This window comes from Botrytis sinoallii (genome assembly GCF_014898435.1).
Source record: "Botrytis sinoallii strain Bc 23 chromosome Unknown BSIN_004, whole genome shotgun sequence".
NCBI lineage: Eukaryota > Fungi > Ascomycota > Leotiomycetes > Helotiales > Sclerotiniaceae > Botrytis > Botrytis sinoallii.
This window is the reverse complement of record NW_024066031.1, coordinates 1,098,418-1,125,597: the sequence shown is the minus strand read 5'-3', so window position 1 is coordinate 1,125,597 and position 27,180 is coordinate 1,098,418. Positions and strand designations below refer to the sequence as shown.

At 43.2% G+C, this 27,180-nt stretch overlaps 6 protein-coding genes across 6 annotated transcripts; 3 read left to right on the top strand and 3 right to left on the bottom strand.

Moving 5' to 3' along the window:
* Positions 1-1,568: 1,568 nt before the first annotated feature.
* On the bottom strand, positions 1,569-3,976 carry EAF02_002833 (uncharacterized protein; the record flags this gene model as incomplete). Its single annotated transcript, XM_038898881.1, has 2 exons — positions 1,569-3,463; positions 3,511-3,976. 2 exons carry the CDS (start codon positions 3,974-3,976, stop codon positions 1,569-1,571), a joined length of 2,361 nt encoding a protein of 786 aa, XP_038761169.1.
* A 3,327-nt stretch (positions 3,977-7,303) lies between these two features.
* On the top strand, positions 7,304-10,806 carry EAF02_002832 (uncharacterized protein; the record flags this gene model as incomplete). The annotated part of the gene is made up of 4 exons (XM_038898880.1): positions 7,304-7,419; positions 7,482-7,675; positions 7,738-8,693; positions 8,731-10,806. 4 exons carry the CDS (start codon positions 7,304-7,306, stop codon positions 10,804-10,806), a joined length of 3,342 nt encoding a protein of 1,113 aa, XP_038761168.1.
* A 1,920-nt stretch (positions 10,807-12,726) lies between these two features.
* On the top strand, positions 12,727-14,289 carry EAF02_002831 (uncharacterized protein; the record flags this gene model as incomplete). Its single annotated transcript, XM_038898879.1, has 1 exon — positions 12,727-14,289. One exon carries the CDS (start codon positions 12,727-12,729, stop codon positions 14,287-14,289), a length of 1,563 nt encoding a protein of 520 aa, XP_038761167.1.
* Positions 14,290-16,304: 2,015 nt separating this feature from the next.
* Positions 16,305-17,472, bottom strand: EAF02_002830 (uncharacterized protein; the record flags this gene model as incomplete). Its single annotated transcript, XM_038898878.1, has 3 exons — positions 16,305-16,803; positions 16,858-17,077; positions 17,142-17,472. 3 exons carry the CDS (start codon positions 17,470-17,472, stop codon positions 16,305-16,307), a joined length of 1,050 nt encoding a protein of 349 aa, XP_038761166.1.
* A 1,365-nt stretch (positions 17,473-18,837) lies between these two features.
* Positions 18,838-20,420, top strand: EAF02_002829 (uncharacterized protein; the record flags this gene model as incomplete). The annotated part of the gene is made up of 3 exons (XM_038898877.1): positions 18,838-18,861; positions 19,023-19,799; positions 20,013-20,420. 3 exons carry the CDS (start codon positions 18,838-18,840, stop codon positions 20,418-20,420), a joined length of 1,209 nt encoding a protein of 402 aa, XP_038761165.1.
* Positions 20,421-21,352: 932 nt separating this feature from the next.
* EAF02_002828 (uncharacterized protein) lies at positions 21,353-26,423 on the bottom strand (the record flags this gene model as incomplete). The annotated part of the gene is made up of 6 exons (XM_038898876.1): positions 21,353-21,448; positions 21,518-21,651; positions 21,718-21,992; positions 22,079-25,372; positions 25,514-25,728; positions 25,803-26,423. 6 exons carry the CDS (start codon positions 26,421-26,423, stop codon positions 21,353-21,355), a joined length of 4,635 nt encoding a protein of 1,544 aa, XP_038761164.1.
* Between the last annotated feature and the right edge of the window lie 757 nt (positions 26,424-27,180).

The window sequence follows — 27,180 nt, the reverse complement described above, 5'->3', positions numbered from 1 at the left end:
GTATAATAAATCATATTCATCGCAGTCGCCAAAAGAAGCACACACAAAAAATAAAAATAAATACAAACCGTCTTCTCTCTTCCCTCTCTCAATCTCAATCTCAATCTCAACCTCAACCTCCAAATCCCCCATTGCAAAAGAAGATCGCCACAGCCCAACAACCCAACCCAACCCTCAATATTAATATCAATCTCAATACCAACACCAATACCAATATCCATCTAGAAGTATATATAACATATAATATATAATATATAATACACATACACAAACAAACCCCACGCCTCAACCCCCACACACACAGAAAGAAGAATGAACCAACCAAGACAGACAGGCAGGCAGGGAACGAGACTGGGAAAGACATATCACGTATACCCCATCTATCACACACCACACACCACACACCTCATACCCATACCCATACCCATAAAATCATTCGCTTAAAAAAGAAAATTCGAATATCATCACTAGTAAACAATCATAATCAAAATCCCCAAGCATTTCTCTCCTAAAAACTTCAAGTGTAAATCCTCTCTTCAAATCTCCAAATCCCCAATCCCCAATTCTCATACCTCCCTCACCCCTCACCTCTCACCTCTTACCTCTCACCTCTCACCTCTCACCCCTCACCCCTCACCTCTCACCCCTCACCTCACCTCTCACCCCTCAAACCTCAAACCTCAAACCCCAATCCCCAATCCCCAATTCTCACACCTCAACATCCCAAACACCCCACACACCCCCCTACCCCCCCTACCCCTCCGTCCCACTCCCATCCAACAAGCAATCTATCAAAAAGCCGAGCGAGCGAGCGAGCAAGCTATGTAGTATAAAGCATTCAGTCCCCTTTCTAATTTCGACTCACGAGGTCATCTTTTTTTCATCTTGATTTCATTCTTATTCCTATTGCTGTTTCTATTCCTATTATTCCTATTTCTATTCCTATTTCTGTTTTGTATCCTTTAAGATTTATATATTTATATATATATATATATATATCTATATATACATCACTTCTTGAGTAGATACTATATCAATTCATTACACAAATGAAAGAAACCCTTTTAACATCAATCAAAAGCAATCAACTAAATCAAATCAAAATCTCAAAATATTATGAAAAAATTCACTCTATTCTTTCTACCCAAAAAAGAACAAGTTAAATACTAGGTACTCCACGCTATGCCCTTCTCCATACATGTCCTTGTATATCCATACCGATCCCATCCCATCCCATCCCATACCAGACCATACCATGCCTCCCTCCCTCCCATGAAAGATAATCCACATCCAAAAAAAAGAGAGGAAGGAGAAAAATTAAAAAATTCCGGCCCAATCCATGCTCACTCATCTAAACTCCTACAATATGCTAATATACACTTGCTATCAAAGGTATTTCATCGAAAATTCTCATCGCCACACTGTACTTCAACACCCAAGCTCCCTTCATTCATTTCCCATACCTCGTTTGGGTTCGTCTGCATTACATCCCGCATCCCTCTCGATTACAATTAAGTATACAGGAATGTTGAAATTCCATGTTCTTCTATTATCGCCGTGATGAAGATCTAGACCTTCCAATCGTCGAAATTTTCTTCCTTCCAAGCAAGATTTTTGAGTCCCGTAATGACTTCGGCATCGGTGTCAATTTTCTCGGGTTGAGGGGTGAGTTGATCATCTAGTCTGACACCGCCCCCTTCTAGCGCTGAGTCCTCTTCGTAATCGTCATCTTCAATTGCGTTGTCGTAGTATTCCTGATCCTGACCTTCTCCCTCTAACAGCATACTTCTTCCCAAACCATCATCACCCTCTATTGACTCCATCAAGAGACTTTCATCTAGACCTTCCTCGTAGTAATTGTCTTCGTCTAAAGAATCGCGAGAGATGTAACTATCACCCAAATGTTCGTTGTCTTCTTCCTCCTCGTCGTCTTCCTCTTCCTCCTCATCTTCTCTTTCTTTAAGATCCTTTTCATCACTCTCAGACCCACTGAAGTCGTCAAGTTCAAGGACAGGTTCTCGCCAATATGTGAAATCAGTGTATTCCTCACCTCCGCTAGTGATGAGGGTATTTACGGGTGGAAAGTAATGATCCACAACCTCTCGCATATTCACATAGCTGTATCGTAATTTGTTGAGACTGAGCAAATCTAACGATACTTCTGCATAACTGTTGATTGTGAAAATACGGTTGCTTGGAATACTGACGGAGCGGTATGATAATGCATCAGTGAGCCTGTTACCGAAACCTGCATAGAATGGTGTGCGATTGGGGCCGAACAGGTTCTTGATATCTCTTAGACAAGCCATTTTAAAGACTTCTGGCTTTCTAATATAAACTTCTCGTCTCAAAGCTGCAAGTGTTCTATCAGGACTCAAGATGGTTGGACCTTTCGGTAAGCGATAATTCTCCTGTACCACACCATTGAGGTAGGCTCTGGTAGTATCGGCTTGACCTACCGATCGAGAGGTCAAATACATGATATTGTAACCATTGTTAATGATCTCCGTGTAGAGTTTGGCAACTCCGATATGAGTCCAATCTCTTCCGATGTAATTCAAAACATGACCTAAAGCATCTGATTTTGTGATGGTACCATCGATATCGGAAATTACAATAGGAACATCATATCTCCAGAGATACATGTTTGCCTGACAAGTTGCTCGGTTGACAGTAAAGCTCACAGGATTTGGGCCAGACTTGAGGCCGAGAGCTTTTAATTGATCGCTAGTCAACCGCAAAGTTTTGGCATAGTTTCGATTTGGATCACCGGCAGTTCCAGTGGGTGTCTTGGGTGGTGTTTGCATTCCCAATGACTCCGAACCGGCACGTCGGTGCGTTGGAACGATCGGTGGGTGTAGAATGTCACTATCTGTTTCGCTACTGTATCCTAAATCCGAAGAAGTATCGGTCGTCAATCCAGAAGCATTAATGCCTGCCATTGCCGCCCTCTGACTTGCAGCTTCTTTTGCCTCTTCACTACTGTAAATCCAAAGGTTTCCGTTCTCATCCGCACCAATGAGAGCACCAATATCATAATTGCCTTCCAATTCTTCTGACAAAACCTTTCGCGCAATAACCTCTGCCCGAAGAGCATCATCGTCACTACTTTTGTAGCCCGTCATATCCAACATCAAGTCACCGGTTTCGGTAACCTGACTTGGGATGTTTGAGGCTTGAAGACGATTCGACAATGCCATCGCCCTTTCTATTGCTTCGCGTGTTGGCAGAGGTGGAGGGCTGTGCGATCTTTCAGTGAAAACATCCGATTGTCCATCGACAGCTGCAACAGTGGGTGTCATGGATCGTGTTTGTCTATCTCGTTCCGTCAAATCGCTAATGTTTGTGCGAGCCGAGGATGACAAGAATTCGTCTGTATGGCTACGTTGAACTCCAGAATAGTCTCCAGCAAGGGTTCTATCAATTGCCTGCTCTGAAGATATCGACGGTGGCGTCAAAGCACCTATTCTAGTCAGTAAAGAACATCTGAAAATGATCTTGGCCGCTTACTGAGATTACTTTGCCTCCTAGGATATGGGCCTTCCGCAGATTTTGTAAAACTGTCTGATCTTAAACTTTTATGGCCCATATCTAATGCTAGGAAGTCAGGTTCCGACAAACTTGCTGGGTGCGCACCCGATGCTGGTAATGGTGGACTGGAGACGGGCGAAACGAGAGGTGAGGTCTGCATAGCTTCGGGAATAGTATCACTGGTCTCGAAAACAAAGAATGCCTCTCCCCCTTCTCCCAACTTCATGGCGTAATCTTGTTTGACATCGTTGACTCTAAATTCGACCTTCTTCTCGTATGGGCGAAGGAGAGAGAACTTCCCGAAGCGAACGTGAAATGGTGAACATGCCAATGATCCATCTTCTTGTTCAACGACTATAACATCGATGGCTCCGCTGAGAGTGGCTGGATTTATCGAATTCCAGGTTTTCGAAACCGAACCGCTGATACTTCGCACGTATTGCATTGTCGATGTAATGTTATAAAGAAAGGTATGTGTTTGTTGGGATGTGGTGTCGTACGGAGGCGGATGTCACCAACGAAGATTTGTCGATGCGCCCCGATTAGTGAAGTGTTGAGAAGTTAATAGCGGAACTTGTAAGAATTATACGTCGATTAGGTCATGCGTCTATTTCTTTAAACTTTGCGACTGATCAAGTGGGGTTAATCCTAGATTGAATGTTTGTTGAATGGAGACGGTGGTATATTATGTAAAAAAGGTGCGTAGAGTGAGATGGTTGAATGAAACCTTTGGCTTGGAAGGAGGTCGTATTGTTCTATTGTATTATATATACCTAGGCAAAGCTTCTACATCGGCTGAGACTTTGGGGGGTCAAAAAGGGAGTATGGATAACGAGTGAATGTGATAGAAAAACGAGAGATGTGAGAATATGGAAGCAAGAAAGAATCTTATGATATTGTAAATTTGTGCTTCAGTCCGGGAAGGGAAGCAAGTGAGGGAAGGAAAGGGAAAAGTGTTGATGTTGCTGCGGATGTTGAGGGTAAGAATATGAAGGGTTGGGAATGGGAATGCGACAAAAAGCAATAGGTGACGACACGGAGAAAATGGATTAAGCTCAAATAGGATGGAAATCCGGTGAAACCCCTGCCAATAAGGAGAAGTCAGAATTCCCAAAGATTCTAGTCATGCAGTTCCAAACTCAATGCACCTAATAAATACGGAGGATAGGTAAGGAGGAGGATCGAAGCACCCAATTTCTATTTTCGAGCCGGCCGTGAACCGAGAGACATACAACATGCATGCCTGGGAATATGAATACATATACGGGGTACATGTAGATATAGTACAGTACATGTAGATACATATAAAGATGTATACTAGGGACACAGATATATAACTGATATAGATATACAACTTATGTAGACAAATACATCATCTGTATATCAGATATCGTCTCCGAATATTGACTTGACCATGGATTAGATGAGTTGACATGAGCTGACATGAGATCAATGGGCGATGAAGCACCAAGGCCTCGGCATAGAAGATTTACTGGGGATACTCCGGACTGGCAGAAAGTTATCGTGTGAATGTGTGATGAATGTGTGATGAATGTGTGATGAATGTGTGATAGATTCTCGATGCATTTGAAGGTGGAGTAGAGCACAACACATGTGACAGGAGAATTCCATACCAGGTAAAGTTTCCAAGATTGATTGCCCAATGATCCATTCCTACTTTGGGAATGATGGGTTTGATTGCGGTCGAATGAAAAAGAAAGTCCTGCCCTGAGCATCCTGAGAATACTTTGGGAGAAGACTTTTCTCGTATTAGTTCATTTGGTGGTAAAGGGACCTAGGTAAATGAATGTGTACGGAGTAGAATGTGATGCCGAATTTATGGATCGATGCCGATATCTGGAAATGTTGAGATTGTGTCACATGTGAAAGGAGAGGGGGGGGAAGAGGAGAGGGGGGTTTTCATAAATGATAATTACCAGGTAGGTGAGTGGAAGGAAGGAAGGAAGGATTCAAGAAGGAAGCGTTTATATGGAGGAGGAGTATCCGTATATACTATGTATATACCTAGGTAGGTAGTAATAGTAGAGATGGTATTGTATTATTTGATCAATTAGATTGATTAGATTGATTAGATATCTAATAGAAAAATACCAAACAGGAAATAGAAGATATATATATATATATATATATATATAAATACTAGTTTACCTACTAGGTAGATACCTAGGTATCAGATAGGAATGTCTTTTCTATCTTTATTCATTTTTGATTACAGAGTAGAGTCAATAATCTAACGTCTTACTTATTACTATCATAGAATATACCGACCTAATAGATAATTACTCCATACAATACTGATTGACACTCTCACTAATGGCATCAAATGCTCAGTGCTCACTCATACCATACCGTGCAAAGTCCCGAGGACCAATGTATCTGAAGGGGGATGTGAGGACTTTATAATAAGATATCTTCTTGGCATTGTGTCCGGTCATCTCGAATCATTTCCTCATTCCATTCAGACTTCACTTTTCCTTCACTTGGATTCCCATCATTTTCATATCTCCTGGGTAAATACCACGTACTGTTTGGAGTGATGTTTTAAGTACCAAGTGATGTTTGAATCACATTGATCCATCTCCGTCGGTCACTTGGTAGGTCCTTCAAACATACCCCGCATTGAGTGGTTTTCCTCGTAGGTGGTGCAAAAGACTTTCCAGTCTCTCGTTGTATTCCTTCTACCACGGAAAGGTATGATGGATAATTGCATTGCTTGGATCCGAACCAGATTGAAGCATTTTCTACGAGAGGAATGTTACATAAGTACCTAGGTAGGTGCTGGTGGTAGGTAGTAGGTAGTTTATTACACGTGATTAGCATTTGATATTTGATGTTCACAGAGTCATTACCTCGTACCTACCTAGGTACCTATCCAGTATCATTTATTCAATCTTCTCTCTTACAGCCTTGTTTTATCAACATTTCAATTAGTTTATATAATTGCTCATACAATTGTGTATAGATATCTTGGTAGGTAGACACAGAAGTGGTGGATTCATGTGACTTTGAAACCACATCTATGGTTTTTTGATCCTTTCTTCCTTCTCTCTTCTTTCTTCTTTCTTTCAAATCGTATCCAGAGTGCGCGTAGAACGACGGTAGAAAATTCCCCGGAGCTATCATGACTGAGTTTTTCTTACTCGGTACTATCGACATACTAGTCAGTGCCTCCCCGTGCTACCTACCTAGGTACAGACTTAAATCCCATAGAGCTGACGGCCCGAGCCCAGGCCGTTCAAGATGTTAGCCAGGAGCCAGGATAGTTAGAATGGCCAGGATGATAATAGCCTCAAGAGTCAAGACTCAAGACTCACCTGAGAGTCAAGATCCGTTTCGGTAGTGAAAAGTATCTCTTGCTCCATGCAATCTGATTGGTCATATCTGTACCACGAGAGTCATTACTAATCATGCTTATACCAAGTTGTAAATGATATCATTGGCTACACGATGGCAATGTAAAGATGGAAAATTGTAAATCTTTATGCATAATTGCCTGATATCTGTGGAAACGACTTAAACCGTGGACCGTTGTAAAAAAAAAAGCCAAAAGAAAGCTGCGTGTAGGTGAATGGAGCGAGTGCCATCGCGAAATTGTACCACATATTGATTCCAATACTCTCTTTCTCTTGCAACCTTCACCACCACCTTTCCCCTCGCCACAATTTCTTGACCTTCTCTTTTCCCCCGCCGTCTTTAGTTCTCAACAACCTCTTTCCTGAGTGTTTTGAGATCTATTCGGATTCGATTCTGTATGAACGCTGTCGACTACTACACCAGCTTGATTGACTGGGTATTTAGTCATGCAAGAGTGCTCCACGAATACATGTTTTTAATTCAGTCGATAGTGACTTGTACGGCCCTATTCTGGTTTGTCGCACATCACTCAATCGAACGGCAGAAACAAGCCTTGCTAACATATTACGCTAAAGGCTGCTGAGGAGGGCGTGGGAGGTTCTTTGGACCCCTCTACCACGACTTATTAGCATTTTAGGTGTCGAAGTCCCCGACCCGCCAGAGGTTTCTCTTGCCTGCATTAAATCAGATGCGTTGACATTACATTGGTCATCATCGCCACCGAACAAAGGTGTGGTGCGGTACATCATCCAAGTAAATGGCGTCGATGGTGAGTTCTCTACAGTGCACCGTACCTTGAGTACCCCAGTCGCGCTAACATTCTACCATTAGTGGGTGAATCTTCCCAAGGAGAAACAGTCATTATCGAAGGACTCAAGCCTGGTAATTTTTACAATGTGAGGGTTATTGCGGTTGGTACGCAGAATTTTCAGGCTGGGAGTAGAGTTATACGGTTGAGAACTTTGGGTCGAGATGGACTCCCACGCCATGGAGTCATAAGGAATGAAGCCGATCTGTCGAATGAAGATCAACATGATGCTGGCGGAGAAAGTTTACCCACGGTTCGAGCCCACGGAGTCTCAGCCGACGGCACCAATCCTCCTGCAGCCACGGTTCAGGTTGTCGTACGAGAATCGAGCGTTTCACATCCTAGCCAGAGAAGAAATACCGTAGGTAGAAAACACTCACAATCAACAGCTACCGCCACCGCGGAGAACTGGTCCGCCTCGAATGCTCAACCTTTGGATGAGAGCCGAGAGACGATACAAGAGTTGCAGGAACAACAAGATAGGATCCAGAAGGAGCTCGAAGATGTGATTGCACAAGGTCTGAAGGAATCTGAGGAGATCAAAAATCAAATCCTTCTTTTATCCGAAGATAAAGATAAAAAGACAGAAATGGTCAAGGACAAGGAGGAAGCGAGCGAGACGTTGAGAAAAGAGGTCAAGAACCTGGAGGTCAAGAATCGACAAGCACAATCGCGGAAGACGGCGTTACAAAAGAGTTTACAGGCCAAGCAGGTGGAGAGAAAGAAGATGCAAGATGAACAAGCACGCTGGAAGAAGGAAATAAAGTCAATGGGCGCTGAAATGGAGTCCTGGAGTCGCGAGGCAGAGGAGATACGTACGTCTACAGAGGCAAAATGCGAGGAGCTTCGTGAGAATATTCGAAACGTTCAAGATTTGATTGCAAAATTTACGCGTGAAGTCGCGGAGAAAGGGTTATTGGTCAAGAGCCTAGAAGAGGAAAGGGAGGGTCTTGGAATTGGGCTGGATGACGATCAAGCCGTGAGTGGAGGCTTTAGAAAGGAGAAATGATGCTCAGTGGGAGGCAGAAAGCAGAACGCAACACGCTATTGCGCAAGACTACAGTCAACGCCTGGAGCGACTTGAGAACGAACTACAAGCGGCACAGGCCAATTTCACAGCGCTTTATGCCCGGTTACCAAGCAATCCAAGCGATCTCATGAATCACGCAAATTCCTCTGGAGTTGATTTCGATCCGAATGGACAACACGGCAGAGCCAAATCTCGAAGACAACGCACTCGCAAGAGCCGCACGAATACGGTGTCATCTACTTCTGGCTATGCAATGGCCGAGTCCCAATATTCAAGTACTGGTATATTCAACAACTTCAACTTAATGAGCTCACCCGCTTATGCGGCAGCTCCATATCTGAATCTAGCTATGAGTAATGATACTACGATGGCTTCGGCTTCGGGTCAATCGGGAGGGATGAGCGAAGCTGATATTCAATCGCTCACGGCCGGGGCACCGCTCAGTCCGACAGCAACCATGCTATTACCTTCAACTCTTTTCAATGACGATGAGCTTCAAGGTGCTGATGAGGAAGGCCCTGAATATATGTCAGAGTTGCATCATTCATATAGTCCGCCACAACGACATAATGATACACAATCTCCAGGGTCTAGTCGCTCTGCTAGTCTAATGTCTAGTCCTCACGCGTCATCGCAAAATCTTGCAAAATATGGCGTTACACACCATGATTATGCTCTCGATGCTGATCGTAGTTCGCTAGGCTCACCCTCGTCAAAGTTTGGAGTAATTGGATCACCAGCACGAGCCGGTCAATCAACATCTCACAGGAATTTTGGCAGCATGTTTACTTCTCTTCGAAAGTCTGAGAAGGCCCCTCAAGATGGACTCCCTCTTGGTAGTTTGAAAGGCCAGAGCCATTCATTCCCACGTTCCACTGATGAACCGGAGACTTCCAATAGGGCTCGTCGTATAAGCTTCTCATCCGGTTGGGGGAATGTCTTTCAACGAAGCGCTACAGTTGGTGACTCTTCTGAGGGCAATGCACCTGCTCCAGCTCGTCCAAATGGTCGGAGACAACTTGGGTTTAGTATGTTTGGCTTTAGAAATGAAGATACAAACCATCTACGTTCCGCTCGTGACCCTAGTAGCCCTCGCCCGACGTCTATTGCCTCTTCTGATCTGCCACGCCCATCAACGGATAGTGCACCATTCGGGTGGGGGCCAGGAGCTGATGGGACCGTAAACAAAAGCCCACTTGTTACCGATTGGTCTGTGTCCGCCCCACCAACTTGGTCCAGCAATCCATCGAGAAGGCCTAGTTTCCAACATGGTTCCTCTAGTGCACTGGCTTCTGAGATTTTGAGCGGATCAGACGAATACTTCTATGAAGATAACATTCACTCAAGTCCACCTCCAAATCTGGGGGCCATTGGCACGCGGCCCCCTTCGTCGCACAATTCAGTTTTACCTAAGCTCAACCCTAACGCGCCAAAATTCGAACTCCCTCAAACCAGTGAGCCTGTCTTTTCTCGTCTTCTGAGAAGTAAAGGTAAAGGTAAGGCTCCAGATCAGAACACCGAATCCTTTGACCCTACCTATGATACACCTCACCCCATTACCTCTTCTCCATCTGAATCGAGAAGGTCCCGAGACTCGCCATCTATCCACACGCAAAATAGTGTGGCCGAATCAATAGATAGCTTGGATAGGACCAAAAGTAACACAGCATCTGATATTGCAGGAAGCGCGAAAGGAGAATCATCCTTCACAAAGCTCCTCCGTAAAGGTAGTTCGAGTAAATTCAGCTTAGGAGGCAAAGATTCGATTTTTGGGAGGAAAAAGGGAGGAAGTAGTACGGCTGCTTCGGATCACAATGATAGGGATGAAGGGTTGGATGACCTTGGTGATTCTTTGCTCATTGGAACTGGGGGAGAAAGTGCAACTAGTAGTCCAAGGATCGGCGGATTTGAAGGAAGTGATGGGAAAGCAAAAGGTGCGACTAGAGAAAGAAAGAGCTCGACGTGGGGAAGATTCCAAAGGAAGAAGAGAGAAAGTTCGGAAATAGAGAGGAGTGAGAGAAGTGAAGCGGAGACGACAGGTACGGAAGATGAGCATGAGTGAGCATGCGCAATCGACTTAATTTCCTCAAGCGAGTGGGAATGCAGGGGTTGAGCATCGGGGGAAAGAGAGGGAGTTTATGAATGATATGATTTTCATCATACATACATACATACTCGCATACTCGTATGCTCACATACTAGGATATCTTAGCTGTGAGATATACGCAGCATCTGCAAAGCATTTGTTGATTTGTTGACTGGAAATCGTTAGCGTTGCATGCATACCTATATAGTAAAAACAAATTTTTTGATTTACATATAACACTCGAGTTTTTGCTGGCCATGTGATTGTCTGTTTGTGTTTTTTTCTCGGGTGCTTGTTTTTCAGATGTGTGGATGGGTAAGGTGAGGATGAGTATTGTATGCGTATGTTTATCAGAGAGTGTAGAGTGTAGGTGAGCTTTATTCTTCCATTCATTCATCTGTGTAGATAGTGGTAGTAGTAGTAGTAGTAGTAGTAGTAGTAGTAGTAGTAGTAGTAGTAGTAGTAGTAGTAGTAGTAGTAGTAGTAGTAGTAGTAGTAGTAGTAGTAGTAGTAGTAGTAGTAGTAGTAGTAGTAGTAGTAGTAGTAGTAGTAGTAGTAGTAGTAGTAAATTCTTACTCGATTTAGTTTATCTATAGCTTACTTGTGCTGCTATGCCGATTATGCGATATGATGCGATGTGTATATGTGTGTATGTGTATGTGTATGTGTATGTGTATGTGTATGTGTATGTGTATGTGTATGTGTATGTGTATGTGTATGTGTATGTGTATGTGTATGTGTATGTGTATGTGTATGTGTATGTGTATGTGTATGTGTATGTGTATATATAGTATTTATCTATTTAGGTGTATAAAGGGATTTCGGTAGGAATGAAGGGAGAGGAAGAAGGGAAGGAAAATTGTGTATTATGTGTATATTTGCGCCTGGATTGCGAAGTTGGGAGAGATCTATAGAGTGAGGGGTATGAGGAGTATGAGGAGTATGAGGAGGTATAATATTAAAAGAATTGATTATTCTTTAAAGTTTTTTTAATTGCTTGGGTTTTGATGAGTAGTAGATAGGAGAAGTATTGCAAAATGTATTTATCGAACCCTTGAGTTTGAATCCCGTTTAATATAGCTAATCTGTAAGTATATAAAGATTTGTGAGATATAATCCATATACATACATACATACATACATACCTCAATACCTCAATACCTCAATACCTCAATACATACATACCCCAAATCCCCTCTCCATCTTCTCAGCGAACCAACAGAAAAACAGAGATCAGGGAAGAACGATCAACAATCAAACCCGTATATTTCGCAAGGCAAGTACATCTATCCAGTGCAACTCTGCTTACAGAACAACCAGTCATAATCATAATCATAATCATAGTAATAATAACTTTCCCTCCTTCCTACCTCGACCTCTACCTCCATATTCTATCTCCTGAACTTTTATCTTCACTTCATTTTGAATTCCGTTCCCAATGAATAAATAAATAAATAAACAAACAACCAGAAATACTCCATCGCATCTACACATTTTATCAAACCTTTTGGAAGCATACCAGTCCACCGAAACAGCGCTACACATACCTACCCAGACAATCATATACCCATTCCCATACCCATACCCATTCCCATTCCCATTCCCATCCCCATCCACAACAGCATCCCACATGGGCCAAGAACTTGTAAGCGCTCCCCTCCCCAACATACATCAGCATAATCCCTCCCCTCCTCTCCCCTTCTTATTCAAACAAAAATACTAATCAACTCAAGGAAAAAGTCGAAACAGAATTGTCCTCTCTCTCTCTTCTCGGCGTGTCGAAATCTCTTTGCGGATTTAGGATGTTTACCTATAAGACAAGATACTGGAGGGGTGGGAAGTCCAATTCCTATGACTTCGATTCCAGATACAACAGGGATAAGAAGTCCAATTTCCATGACCTCGATTTCAGATGTCGAAGGGATAGGAAGTCCAATTCCTATGACTTCGATTCCAGATACAACAGGGATAAGAAGTCCAATTCCCATGACCTCGATTCCAGATATACCAGACACAAGAAATACAGCTCCAACAACATCGATTCCAGATGTAACCGAGATCCGAGATGCAGCTCCCATCGAACACAACGACACCAATACTTTGAACGAGAAAAGTCAAGCAGAAGGCAATACCAATCAATTTGAAGGTCTCTGCCTCACTCAGCGATTGAGATTGATCGAGCAGAGAGGTGTCCAGCTTGAAGCCTCGCATGATAGTAGGGTGTCTATTACTTCATGTTCGTTACCTCCATTACCCTCAGAAAACTTCCCCATCACTTTTCCCCTTACAGTTTCCAATCTAGTTCCCACTACATTTCCCACTACAGTGGATACTACAGTGAACACTGCAGTGAACACTGAAGTTCCCATTGAAGTTCTCACTACAGATCCCACTACAGTTCCTACTACAGTGAACACTGATGTTCCAATTACAGTGGATACTACAATTCCCCTTACAGTAGAAACTACAGTGGACACTACAGTAGACGAATCCAACCTTTCACCGTCCGACGACAAGCAACCTTTTCTTTCCATTACAGTGGAAACTACTACAGTAGAAACTACAGTGGACACTACAGTAGACGAACTCAACCTTCCAGCAACCGACGACGAGCAACCATCTTTCCCCTACACAATATATGACTTTACCAAATCCGGCTTAGTGGTATCCGAAATCAGTGGGATCAATGTAAGGGAGCAATATCATCAAATCATGGAGATCGTCGGCCAAGCTTGTGGCATATGCCCAAAGTGTACGAGTGACAATCGTGCTCAGTATTTGATTGATACGATCATTGAAATGCGATTCCCGGACTTGGATAGCGCCCTCTTTCGGGATGGGATTCTGAGTGAATTTGGATTCGACGACTACTGGAATGAGCTCATAGTAGCCAAGCCCGAGGTCAGGAAAGGGTATGTGAAGTATGAAAATTGGTACGCAAAGGTATGGGAAGATATTGAAGCGAATAACGAACTGCCAGCTATTTCAAAGGCTATCGAAAAAGAGTTTGCTCAATCTCGAGATTTTAGACGGATCTTGGCAGGTAAACAATACCCGAAATGTAAATGGAGAAAGAGGGGATTACTTCTTTTCGTGATGAGAATGCGGAGAATTCGAGGAAAGCTAGAGGAACGCCCCCAGACGCAAGAAAAACAAGAAACGCAGACGATAGAAACCAGTGCAAACAAGAACCGCAAGACTAGAGACAAGGAGAAGAGGAGGAAAGTCAGGGACCGAGAAGATAAGGTCGCGGCCAAATTGCTGTATGATACATTTGAAGAGTTAAAAAGGGTGACGGCTGAAACAAATGCATGTAATTATATAACGGCGCGCCGAGAGAACAAGCCTTTTGCAAAAATTTGCCCTGCTGAAGTTGTTTATTCGGTGTGGGAAGAGGAATTAGTATTCCTACTATTTATCAACATTCAGAAATTTGTTTTATTGGTGAAGTTGAACTAGGACCCGACGGAAATACGTTGTAAGAGAATTGGTAACATACATCAAGGGTTGAGCCAAGGTACTGCAGAAATATTGGCATGAACTTGAAAACAGATTCTGGGGCAAGACAAAAGCTAGTTAATTCATGCATAGCATCATTCTACCATCGATTGTACATAAAAATAGCAATTCACTGTCACCTCCGGTGGACCCACTTCATCAAGAGTGGTTGACAGCGAGGATATATATAATCATTTCAGCGTCTATCAGTATGTTCGTATGGTGATCAAGACGAATCGCTAGAGAAATATGACGAACCGCAAGCTAGCTCAAGTATCAGATGAGATCTAGTAGATGCCCAATATTCAGACGAAAAATGTAGTGAAGGAAAACGATGTCAGAAACGATGATCTAAAAATGGCTGTGGTGATAGGTAACTAGAGTCGATAGGTAACTGTTCCTCCTCAATGTATTGTACCAGATTTATAGTTAACAGACACCGAGAAATCAAGACAGCAAAAGAATGCATCATGTTAAGTGTATCGTGTGTGGCCTACAAGAAAGCTCTAAGGGCACAGTGCGTGCCCCTCTATGGAAATAATCCACGTACAAGGAAACACGTAGCGTGGATAATAAAGACTGCAAGCAACGTGTCGTGTGCTGGAATACTCAGCACTCGACTTCAACATTCGCTTTTCTTTGCAAAAAGCAAATTTGTTAAGACGTGTTCAAATTTTTTGTTCTTGATGAAACGGTGTTGTTACATGATAATTCTTTCGCGATGGCTTGAATGGTTGTATGGTGGTGTTGATCAGATATAGTGGTGGTTGCAACAAGACTCAGGATACAAATGGAAAGGCATATTTATGTAGATGCGCTTCTTGCGCTTCTTCTGGTGTGATGAAACACCCCCTTTCGTAATTATAAGCGCCAGGGTCTTCAATGCAAACGGAATACAATCAATATCACTGCTGCAGTTCCTAGAATAGCAGTAGGATTTTAAGTTTTTCATTGCAACCACAAGCTCAAATCTGTTGAAGAAAAAAAATCCGTTCGACAAGACCAAAAGTCTACAGGTTCTTCAAACCTCATTGAGACCGCGCGATTGGTTTCAACATCTTGTATAATATGATGAAGTTGCAATTGTCCCTTCTCTAGCTCAAACCGGCCTCGTCCCCGGAAGACAGCGTAGGCAGAGAGAGAATGCATATATAGTAAAGGTAAATCAATAATCTGATAAGGCGTATCAAAAGAACAGATCAATTCCACAAACTTCGACGTGTACAACAATTTAAACTATTCAAAACGCCTACAAACAGAACTTGCTGCTGTGTTGTGCAATGGTATGTTCAGTGGGGGTTCCATGAAACAGTTTATCAATGGTCATTCTGACATCGAATAGGCTCTAAGCTCAAGGAGAAAAACTATTCATTGACTTCAATGAATACAAATAACAACACTCTTGTTGGCGCCTTGTCCCATGATGATGTGAGTCAGATAGTTTTTGGTACCATAGCCACGGTAGTAGGAGTTTTTAGTGTAGTGTTGGCATGGGTGGCATGGAAATCGCATAGGGCGCAGACTGGGCGGAATTCTTTCAACGAAGGTATGGTTTTGCCATTAACTTGACGAAATTTTGTAGAGTTATGCTGACGTATTTGACAGCTCCATCTTCTGACACATTCGAGCTTCGCCTGGTGGTCACAAATACAAACAACATAACATAGGCTGGAAAAAAATCGTTCATGGGTAGCGGATCGGTATTATTTGACTCAGGTTAGTCAAGCTTTTGACAGAAGATATGAAAAATCTTGTCGACTTGGGAAGAAGCGTGTTTATGGATATACTCGGAGATATAGAAGAGTCATGTAATCAAGATCCTTACTTACTTAACCGCAGACAATACAAATTTGTGACTAATAGTACGAGTGAGACATCGACTAGAACCAGCTCGATGGAATAAATTTACTTTTGACAGATCGTTTTTCCTAAATTGTCAAACCACTTGTGCACCCTTCTGAAGTAAAAGTATTTTCTCACAACCCGAACAGGCTTTTGCCTTCCGTAATGCCCACAGGAAGGGGCACGTTGGTAACAACATTACCAATCTTTGCTTTGATTTCCTCTGTCTTTATTTGAATTTGCTTTACTTTCATCAATTCGTTGGCTGTCAATCGCTCAGTAGCTTCAATCAGTTCTTGGTCTGGAGGCAATAGCGTCCACGCAATGCTAATGTGAAATGCGTCTGATAAATCGGCCATATCATTGAAAACATCCTTTTTTTGCTGTGTCTTGCCTCTGAAAGGCTTTCTGTGTTGAGAGTGGTGAGCACCCTTTGCTACTTGTTGACCATTTACACTTGTTCTAGAATTTGCGTACAGGGGCGGCTGTCCAAACTCTTCCACGACTTTATTACTCACGTGAAGTAATTTGTTCAAGGCATTGCTTTCCGGTGTATTGACGCGGAGAACCAAAAACCATCGAGTTTTTTCATAGTTAGGAACCCACGCTAAACCGGAGAAGCGCATCTCAAAACTTAAAATTTGTTAGTCACGTGTAACCCCTAATTCAAACGGACAATGGACTTACGGACGAACTCCGGAAGACTTTATGACTTGTTCGAATGAAGTAAGGAAGATATCTTTGACATCTTTGGAAAAGCCAATGGCTCGTGAAAGACTGACATGTAAGGGAAGAGGAACCCCAAGATCATTTGACAAAAACGTTTGAATGTCGTGGGTTTTGAACGACTCATCAACTTTTGAGATCAAGGATGATATAAGATCAAATTCTGCAGTCGAAGGATACCCTCGATTGAATTAGCGAAACGAGCTTGACAAGAAGGTTAAACCAAGGCATTCATCGGTACTCACACTCAATATAAATATGTGTTGGCCAATTGCCCTCGATATGAGGAGTCACTCTTTTTCTTCCTCCGTGTAAGCTTGGATCATCTCTTGTACTGTTCCTCACGGTTGAGGCATAAAGATCATGAAATTTGGAGGGTAGTGGAGGTAATTCTGACGAGGATGAAGAAATGTCTCGCTTTCGCTTTAAATTAATTGAATTCGAAGTTTTTGTGGTGACATTCTTTTCATCATCTGCACTGTTGTGTTGATTGACTTTATTGACTTTATTGACATGAGGAAGGTCTTCGTCTACCACATTTTCCTCGTCGGACGACATGTAATCGACCAGGGCCATGATATGATGATGAATTTAAACTTTGACAGCCTTTCTTGGCTGAAGTATGTATGATCCGACAGTTGCACTAAGAAGCAACCAAAGTAAGACTTGAACCCAATTGACACGTGCTGGGGTTCATTTGGAGTCAAGTTGGATTATTAACTTTCTTCGTACCTACTCGTATACGATAAAGGGTTGTACCCGGCCGGGCTTCCCGTAATTCATCAACGTCTACTCCGTACTCACTCAAGAGTTAAAGGGCCCAACGTGAAATGTGAATTTGGGTGCAGACAAATGAAACAAATGAATCCTCATCAATCAAATCATTCCCCAGATCCTAGTGTCAAGCAGAAGGTAAAATCTTTTCGAGTTCGACCAAGGGAGTTGGTATTCGTGGCAGTGCGACTGTTCAAAGGGCTCGATGCTGGACAAGGTGCTGGACAGGATGCTGGACAAGTGAAAAGTCTAGAACCGACTTTGACCCATTAATTAGACGTCAGCGTACGGAGTCTATTGAGGCTTTGCGGAGTTGCAAGTTGGTGTTTTGTGAATCTTTGGAGAATAAATGAAATGATCAATTGATAAAATGATCTGCTGTTGGAAGTGGATCGGGAAGTGCCTGACTAATCCATTTTTGGGTCGACTTGCTGCAGTGTTGAAGTGTGATTGGAGTGATGGAAGTGATAGAAGTGAAGTTTGTTTGGGTTGGGAGAGAAGCATCCATCCAGTGGCATCCATTCAATGGCATCCATTCAATGGCATCCACCAATCTATCAAACACTCGTCCTAGGGTGACCATCACTCGGCCTTATCTAGCGTTATCAAATTACATCATTGGGGCCAAGGATACCCTGAAATATTGCGTACCTCTCTTCTCTCTAGCCAGCCAGCAACGAGTACGAACGATGGCACGATGAGGACCGGTACCAGGTAGGTAGGTACCATATCTTTTTATCTTTTTATCTTTTTATCTTTCTTTCTTTCTTTCTTTTTCTTCTTCTTGCTCTTCGTTGCTTAGCGCATCCGGCCTTCCCTTCGATTTCTAATTATACCTTGATCCCTTGAATTGTTGTATACCTTGCTAGCAGTGAGCTAATGACCTACTTTACCTACTACCCGATCACCTAGTACTCGACCAAATAGTACTTGATACTTTTCCTCAAATAGAAACAACCCTTCTACTTCTTCTCTTCTTCTCTTCTCTTCCCTTCTCTTACACCATCTAATAATCTCACCCGAGAAGAAATCTCCTGTTGTGTCTTCACTACTTCACTACTAACAAGAAAAATCACCTGGTGATTAATAAACATTCTATTCACGGCTCACTCGGGATCTCACCAGTATCAAACATCACACCACATTTGGTGCTTAATTATCTTCAAAATGGAGAGCTCAAGTGATAAATGGGTATGTTAAGACTCTCCATCTGTATCTTGATCAATCAATCGATCAATCAATCAATCAATTCACATTCACATATACAAAGCTCTCCATCCATTAAACTCGCAATATCAATCACAACCTACATCACAATCATAATGACCACTAATAACCATTTCTCCATCCAGGCTCAACAATATCTAATCGATCCTCTTAATGCTCCTCAGCCGAGCGAAGAAACAGGTCCCGGAAGCCATTTCAAATCTTCCATTCCACACACCCAATCTAGCAGTTTCGGGCGAAACAATTCCACCAAGAAAACCGCCCAATCAACCGTGTCATCCTACCCAACACCTCCCTCCTCAGCTAGTCCCACCAAATCGTCCTTCAGCTCCAATAATCCCTATTCATCTCATCGCCAATCGGCTTTTGGCGGCTACTCCAAATCCAACAGTGGAAGTCTCCGCAACAGTCTCGAAGAACCTGTGAGCGATAATGGCAAAGGACGTCGACGAGGAAGTTCACTAGGTGAACGCTATCCTGGCGACATGTCCCACAGACCTCTCGATCAACTACGTCAAGAGACCAAAACCGCATATCGATCTCCGCATCTCCGTAAGAAGCACATTCCAGGTGCCGATACCATTGATTCTCTCGATCGTACGGCAATCGGTGGTGCGTATCATCATGGAGGCCCTTATGATGCTACATTGATGGCGCGAAATACAAGCTACAAGAATTCCCCCGTAGCAGCGGTTGCGGAATCGAACGCGGAAGCCATTAGAGCTACCCCGAGAGAAAACATTCAAGATAGTTTGGAGAGACATATTCCATTATCAGGAACAGCTGTGATTCCCCCAGGAATGCCGGGTCCGGATGGTAGAATCATGAACTATGAAGAAGGTGCGGATTTGATGAGGGAACCTGATGCTGCTGGTGGTGCATACAAGAGATGGGATCATGTGGTATGTTTGTTTTTCTCCTGTTCTTTCCATCCTTATTTCTACTGTCATAAAATGTGAATCCCACAACTTGACTCTTGAACTTCAAAGTTCAGACGAGAGGAACTTCATTCTACAACCCCAACTCCATCTCCATCTCACTTTCATTCCAAATTCAGACGAGACTACACCCACCCACCCAACGCAACCCAACCCAAACTAACACAACCCCCCTAGAAATACCTCCCCGAAGACTACAAAGGCAAAGGCGAACCCTCCTTCACCATCGAAAAAGCCCTCAAAGACCACAAACGCGCCCAAAAATCCCACCGTCGCAACATGTCGGACGGAAACTCCGCCTACGAAATGCAATCCCAATCCTCCTCATCCGCATCAGGATCGAGTCTCCGCCCTCCTCCCACAAACCGCCAACGAAGCGCAAGCGGAGGTAACCTCGCAAGCGGCGATGGCAAAAACATGACGACCACGAGCGGAAGAGCAATGGAGACGGTAGACTTCTCAAATGATGACGCGGGCGTAGGAAGCAGCCGAAGTAATGGGGCGGGAAAATCGCACAAGATGGGCGAGGGTCTCAAGAGAAGATTCGGGAGCTTGAAGAGGAGTTTAAAGGGGAGTGAGAATTAGGTAGCTTTGGATGGTATACTTATTTCGTTGTGGGAATGGTTAAGAGGGGGATGGTAATGGGCGTGCACACACCGACATGAACATATGGGATACATGGATGGGATGGGATGGATGGGAATGATGTATTTTTAGATATGGAGAAAAATTGTACGATGTCGATTTTCTTAATGAACTCAAAGAAAGTATATATGATAACAGATGGATGATATGACATGTGAGATGAGAAGAAAAAAACATGTAGGAAGGAGTATTCGCAATTTAAAATCATTCATGGATACCTACCTAGTTTCACTTTCCTCTCTTTCTCAATCAACCACAACGATTCATCTGATAATTACCTAGGTAGGTATTTCCTCCCACCTCCTCCCATCTCATCTCCTCACATCCCATCAATCACCCACCCACCCACCCACCAACCTACCTACTCACTCACTATAATCACCTCAAAAGTTCAATCACTATTCCGTGAAGATATGCAATGTTATATTATTGACGACATACTACTCACATCCATAGCATATCAATATTTACATCACCATCACCATTACCATTACCGTCATCCTCCACCCACCCACCCACTCATCTATCCATGCATGCATCCATCCATCCATTGAGAAATTAAACACCTACTTCCCTCCCCCACCTTGCTTTCCATGCACTTCTTTTCCACCAACCCCTTTCCACCCATGACACTCACCCGTTCATCCAAACTCCTCCATATAAATCAAACCCCCATGTCAAACTCCATAAAACCAAAATGCTCAGAATGCATATATACTATTTGGGTATCCCACTGGCGCACCATCCACAAACAATCCTTAACGCCTTTATCATGCGTGTATAAACCCCCATCACTTATTCCATCCGTCTAAATAGCTTGCTATCACTACCAAAATAGTTCCCAGAACGTAAAATTCCCTCCCAATCGATTTTCAATTACTTCGACTCTGTCCTTGACTCTTAAGTACTAATGCCTCAACCTTTGGTATTAGATCTGGCATGCGAAATGGTTTAGAAACAACATCATCCTGTTTGCAATTGTTAGCCTCAGTTCCCAGAAAATGTATCTTTATACAAAAGAATTAAAGGGCGCATACCATCCCGGTAGCTAAAGCCGTTTCAATCTGTTCCAATCTTGCATTTGCCGTAACTGCAATTATTGGTACATGGCGAACAATCGTTCCATCAGCTTCTAATGCTCGAATCTTCTTAGTGCAAGTAAGACCATCCACTAAAGGTTGAATTGTTAGCATTCCTATTTAAAAGTCCAGGACAACAGAGAGAACTATGGACATACTTATTGGCATTTCAAGATCCATTAAAACACATGAGATACTGGTTCTTTCCGTGGTGGGACTTTCATGCTTCCAAAAAGACGACCCTTCCAATTTATGCAAAGCCTCTAACCCATGGTTGCTAACTTCCGTCACAAACCCGGCTCTATGTAATTGTTTTTGCAAAACGCGCTGATTAACAAGATTATCTTCAACGATAAGAATTGTAATGTCTTTGTAATCAACCTTTGGACTTGGTGATATCCTAGCTATACTTGTTGAAGCTTCTCCTTTGGATCTATTTACTAATGTAAGCAGGAAATCATCGCAACGCAAAACAGAGGTCATCTCAAGCATATGGAGATGGAATAAGTTTAAACGTACTGGGTCTGCGCTGGCTTTTCCACCGAGCTATTGATACTTTCTACCGGTGTGGGATTTGTGGTACGTGTAGAAGGCTTTCGATTTATGGCATTGTGATTTGGAGAAGATAGAGGTGACGCTTCGGGACTGCGCTCAGCCCGGCGAGCCTTGACGTAAAACGCAAAACAACTGCCGACTCCTTTCTCTGAGGAGACTCCAATTTGCCCACCTTGAAGTTCGGTTAACTCTCTCGAGATGAATAATCCTAGGCCTGACCCGCCATATTGAACGTGAGTACGTGGAGACGCCTGTGAAAATCGTTGGAATAAAATCGACACTTCTTTTTCATCAAGACCTCTGCCTGTATCTCGAACAGCAAATTTCAGATATAAATCTTCGCCTGGACCCCATTCTGCTTCATCCATTGCCAAACCCGTAACACTTGAGCGGGAAGGAAAATACTGAACGGTGGTATCGTTGTTTGCTGGATGTTCCTTCGTTGCACCAATACTCACAATAATTGATCGTTGAGGCTGATTTGTGGTGAATTTGATAGCATTGGTTAGCAGGTTTATTAGGACTTGTAATAGCCGTGATGGGTCAAGTTTTACCCAATTGATGTTGAGGTCAGCATACGAGTCCTGGATTTGAAATTCTATCGAAATGTCATGTTTTTCCATATCTCCTTCAAACATCTTGATGGCACGCCTGGCCACAGATATTGGTTGCGTTGAGACAGGTGCTACAACTAGAAGCGCCGAGTCCAATTTAGACAAGGTCAGAATATCATCAACGATGCGTTTCTGATGCTGCGCACAAAGCGCGATAGTTTGAGCTGCATCAATGCTGCTTTCGATTAGTTCTGATATCTCCTGAGGCGCTTCCGCACCTCGCATGCTTGATTTCAGGCCCTTAAGCGCAGGAGCAGTTAAAGCACTGGTGATTTCATCCGAACATTGTAGGATCGCACTCAACGGATTGCGCATTTCATGGCTAGTCATATCGATGAAATTCTCCTGTTGTCGCTTCAGTTCTATTGCCTCTTTCGTCTTCTGTTTCTGAAACTCCTCTGCCCATTTTTGATGTGATATATCCGTGATACAGCCGAAGATGCCCATCAGGTTGTTGTCTTTATCCCTGAGTGAAGTGCAATTCATGAGAGCCCATGTATCGGTCAAAGCATGCTTACTTTGCCATGGCGTTTTAAAACGGAACTCTTTCGTCACGTTTACTTTCTGTGAAACCAACTTGTTCCAGGTAGCTTGGACTCCTTCGCGATCTTCTTCTTTTATACTGTCCATCCATGACTTTGCGCTATTATCAGATCGGGGATGCCGCGATATTTCCCACCAAGCATCGTTAGAAAATGTGATCTCTCCCTGAGAATTTGCAATGAACATTCCAACGGGGGCCATTTCAGCCATGCGGGTAAATCTATTTTCACTTTCCACAGCTTCTTGGGTGCGCAGGTTGACAAGCTCCGATAACTCTTGACGATCTTGAGCAGCAATACGCGCGGCTTTCTGACCTTTGCGGATTTCTTCCTCATAGAGAACAACTGAGGCCATTGAAGTTGCCATTTGGCGAGTCATGAGCTCAACAAACAAGCTATAATCGTCATCATAAGGTCTTCTTGGATTCACTCCTATGACCAAGAAACCTAGTATGGACTCTCTGCTAGTGGCATGGAGTGGTATGGCAACAGCAGCTCGGCAAGGATCGCCGAATCCTACACAGTCGAGATCTTTGATTAGTTCCGTTGGTAGGGTCCCTTCCTCGGTGGTAAGAAGTACAGGTCTATCAAGCCTCATACATTCTCTCAAATATGGGGCGAATCCATCTTCACTGAGGTGAAGATCCAATGGTGTAGCGGCTGATTGATGGCCCGAAGGTACACCAATTGTTCCCTCCAACACACAACATGGAGCTTGTGACATGCTTCCGGAGTTCAATGATCTCTGTGAGCTCATGTCGCTATCGACATCCTCATTAACCGAGTAGAGAAAAGCGAACGGTATGTCAAAGGGGTTATACTCCAATGCTTTGATGACTTGTGCCCAAAATCCTTTAATGTTTCTCGCAGTAGCTGTCTTCTCTCCTACTTCTCGCAAAGTAAGCATTCGACGTTCCGAAATCACTCTTCTCGTCTTTTCCCATGCCGGATTGTACAGCCCGACTACAGAGCCATCCTCTCCGACTAGTGGAATTATACTCCATGCAAAATAGCATTCTTCCAGGTAACCATTTCGTTTGATGAAAAGTCTATCTTCATCTTTCATAGTGGCTTGGCCTGATGATTTTGCTTTTGCAAAAACCGCTTCAATATCACCCCAGATTTCCGCCCAAGCTGTTTTGTAACTTTGTCCCATCAAGCTAGGGTGTTTTTGTCCAGCTAGTAATATATACGCTTCGTTGTAAATGGCTGTATATTCAGCCCCCCAGTACATGGCCGCTGGATGAGGACTTCCCATGATAAGATTGCACATAGCTCTCAAATCAAAACTCCAATTTTTCATTGGTCCAAGAGGAGAGGCTGACCAATTAACATTACGGGTGAATTGAATGTGTCGAGGTAGCGCTGCGGTTAGCGGAAGTCTTGTCCAATCGAATGAAGACCCATCGATGTGTGCTACTTGATTGTCAACAGCAAGCGATTCTATCGGGCTCGAACCTGGGACTACTGTAGCTACATCTCCAAAGTAATCCGACGGCCCAGGGAATAGATCCGTTGAGCTTCTCAAATCTTGACCTAATACGAAACCTGGATTCGGTATAGCAGGGCTGCTATTATTTGCGTTCGATGAGGTCGAGTTTGTTGTGGGAATTTGAGCTCTAACGCCATTCATTACCCGAAGACGTTTTCGCAAAGTCGAACAACTCCATGTGAACCCTCCATACAAAAATGACGGCAAGCAAATATCTAAAGATTCGCTTTCTTTGCTCACAAAACTTAGCACCCATGCTTTAAACTCCGGAAATGCATGTGTTACGATTGTAGGGGAGGATAGATCCGCAAAGCCTGCTACCATTTCCAATAATGGATTCATAGCCCGTAGTGACGCATTCGCATATTCTAGTCGTAAGCGACCGCCGGGTATGTAATTTTCTTGATTAGAAACATCTATTATGAAAGTTGGTCTCTCATCTTGCTCTAAAAGTTCGATTATGCCCACTTTATGAATCAATGAGCCTTCTTGAGGATTCGCGCTCAGCTTAGGACTGGCTGCGCGCCTTTGTTGTTCTAGATTCAACGTGGGCGCGATGGATTTACCAGGAGGATTCGAGTTTTTCCCCAATATATTACCACGAGCTAACCTTTTAGTAACGCACCGTCAGTATCACTCCTCCGAGCTTTTCAAAACAAAACAGTGTAAAAGTGATGCTATAGAAAGCGCGAAAGATTCCAACCACTAAGCATGGGAAAAATTCAAAAAGAGAATCTAACAGTCAACTGACTTGAGTATTGTTATACCATTGCCATCTTTATCTAGTTTCGACATAACTGTCGTGTCTATATTTGGAGGACTTTGCGAGGAATGCGTCCTTTTGAGTTTATGAGTTGTAAATCGGGGAGATCTAGGCGATTGTAAGGTTGTAGGACAGTCGTTTGCTGCTTCATTATCTGGCTTGGATATATGACAAGGTTTTAATTTTGCGCGGTGTCGTTTGAACTAGATAGACAGAAAGGTTTTAGTTTCATGAATGTGCAAAATTCAAACAAACATATGTATTCTGAGAATCTTACAGGTGGTTCTGAAATTGTAATATCAAAGCTTCTCTCTGATACATTATCCTCCTCTCTAGAGTGTTTCGAGGCTTGCAGTGACGGCGGTAACGGCGACAACTGAGGGGTTGAAAATAGAGTGGCAGACGAGGCGGTCGATACTCTTCTTTGGGTCTCTAAATCTTCTGTAGCTTGCGGGTCTAGGTCTCTGTTTCTATCTCGACCTGAAGAAACAAAGGTAGGACAAGGATTGTCGACATTAATAAATTGAGGTGGAGAATTGTTCTCGTTTGTTGACGTGAATTGTGTAAATTCTCGAGCATGAGCATCTAATTCTTCTGTACCATGTGTTGAAATTAACCCCTGTCCCTTTGTCCGATCCAAGCCAGATGCGTAGCCATTAGCCCCACATGACGTCTGTGCCAATGTCGGTTCTAGTATTGGTATGGGGGATTGATTAATTGTGATTGTGCAGCGGCTGACACTGTTAATGAGCGGCTTGTCATTCCTGACTTTGTGCACTTCTCCTGGATGCAGAAGATGTTGATGTTGATGCTGTGGTTGATATTGTTGATGTTGTTCATGCTGTTGACAATTCTCCCCAAATCTTGAAGCAAAGATAGATTTTGGTTCCGAGTTCATTAGTCCTTCTTTATCTTAGTATGACATGCAATGTTTGCATTTAATATGAAGAGGGTCCGTCTCCTTGATCCATGCATTCCATACAATCTTAGGGAGGAAAAGGGCAGAAAGGCGGACCGGCGGAGGTGGTTTGTCTCTTTCTCCAAGCTGATCCTAATAGAAGCTGATCTCAACCAAGCTCAACTAATTGATGGATTATCGTATCAGTGTCAATAGAGCAGCCTTGACTCCCTACTTATCTGACTCAAGTGAATTGATCGAGGGGTAGGTAGGCAATCGGCAATCGTACTATTGTATGTACTATTGTTGAAATGGTTAATTGGAAAAGATGCTGAGTAGGCAGATAGCTAGGTACTGCAGCGGGTAGGGTAGATAGGTAGTATAAAGATTAAACGATAGGGGGTAAGGCAATGGCTTTTTGATACATTTGCATCCGTTGACGATAGATAATCTTTGTGATTTGTGGTGGATTTGGTACGGATTATTCTCCAAAAAGATAGAGAAAAGACGGGAAGCAATAGTAATGGGGAATCATAGCTGAGCAGTCACTAGCATGATCAATAAGTTGTACTGTTTTTCTGGTCAAGTTGCGGCTTTGTGGTCACTGGTCGAAGTTTCTTCTGCTCAGTGGTTGAAACTTGTACATCCAAAGAATCAAAGAATGAAAATGGATGGATGGATGGTTTCACGGTAGGAGCAACTAAGTAGGAGGTACCAAGGACTAGGTATTTACTGTATTCCTTCTTCATACAATACA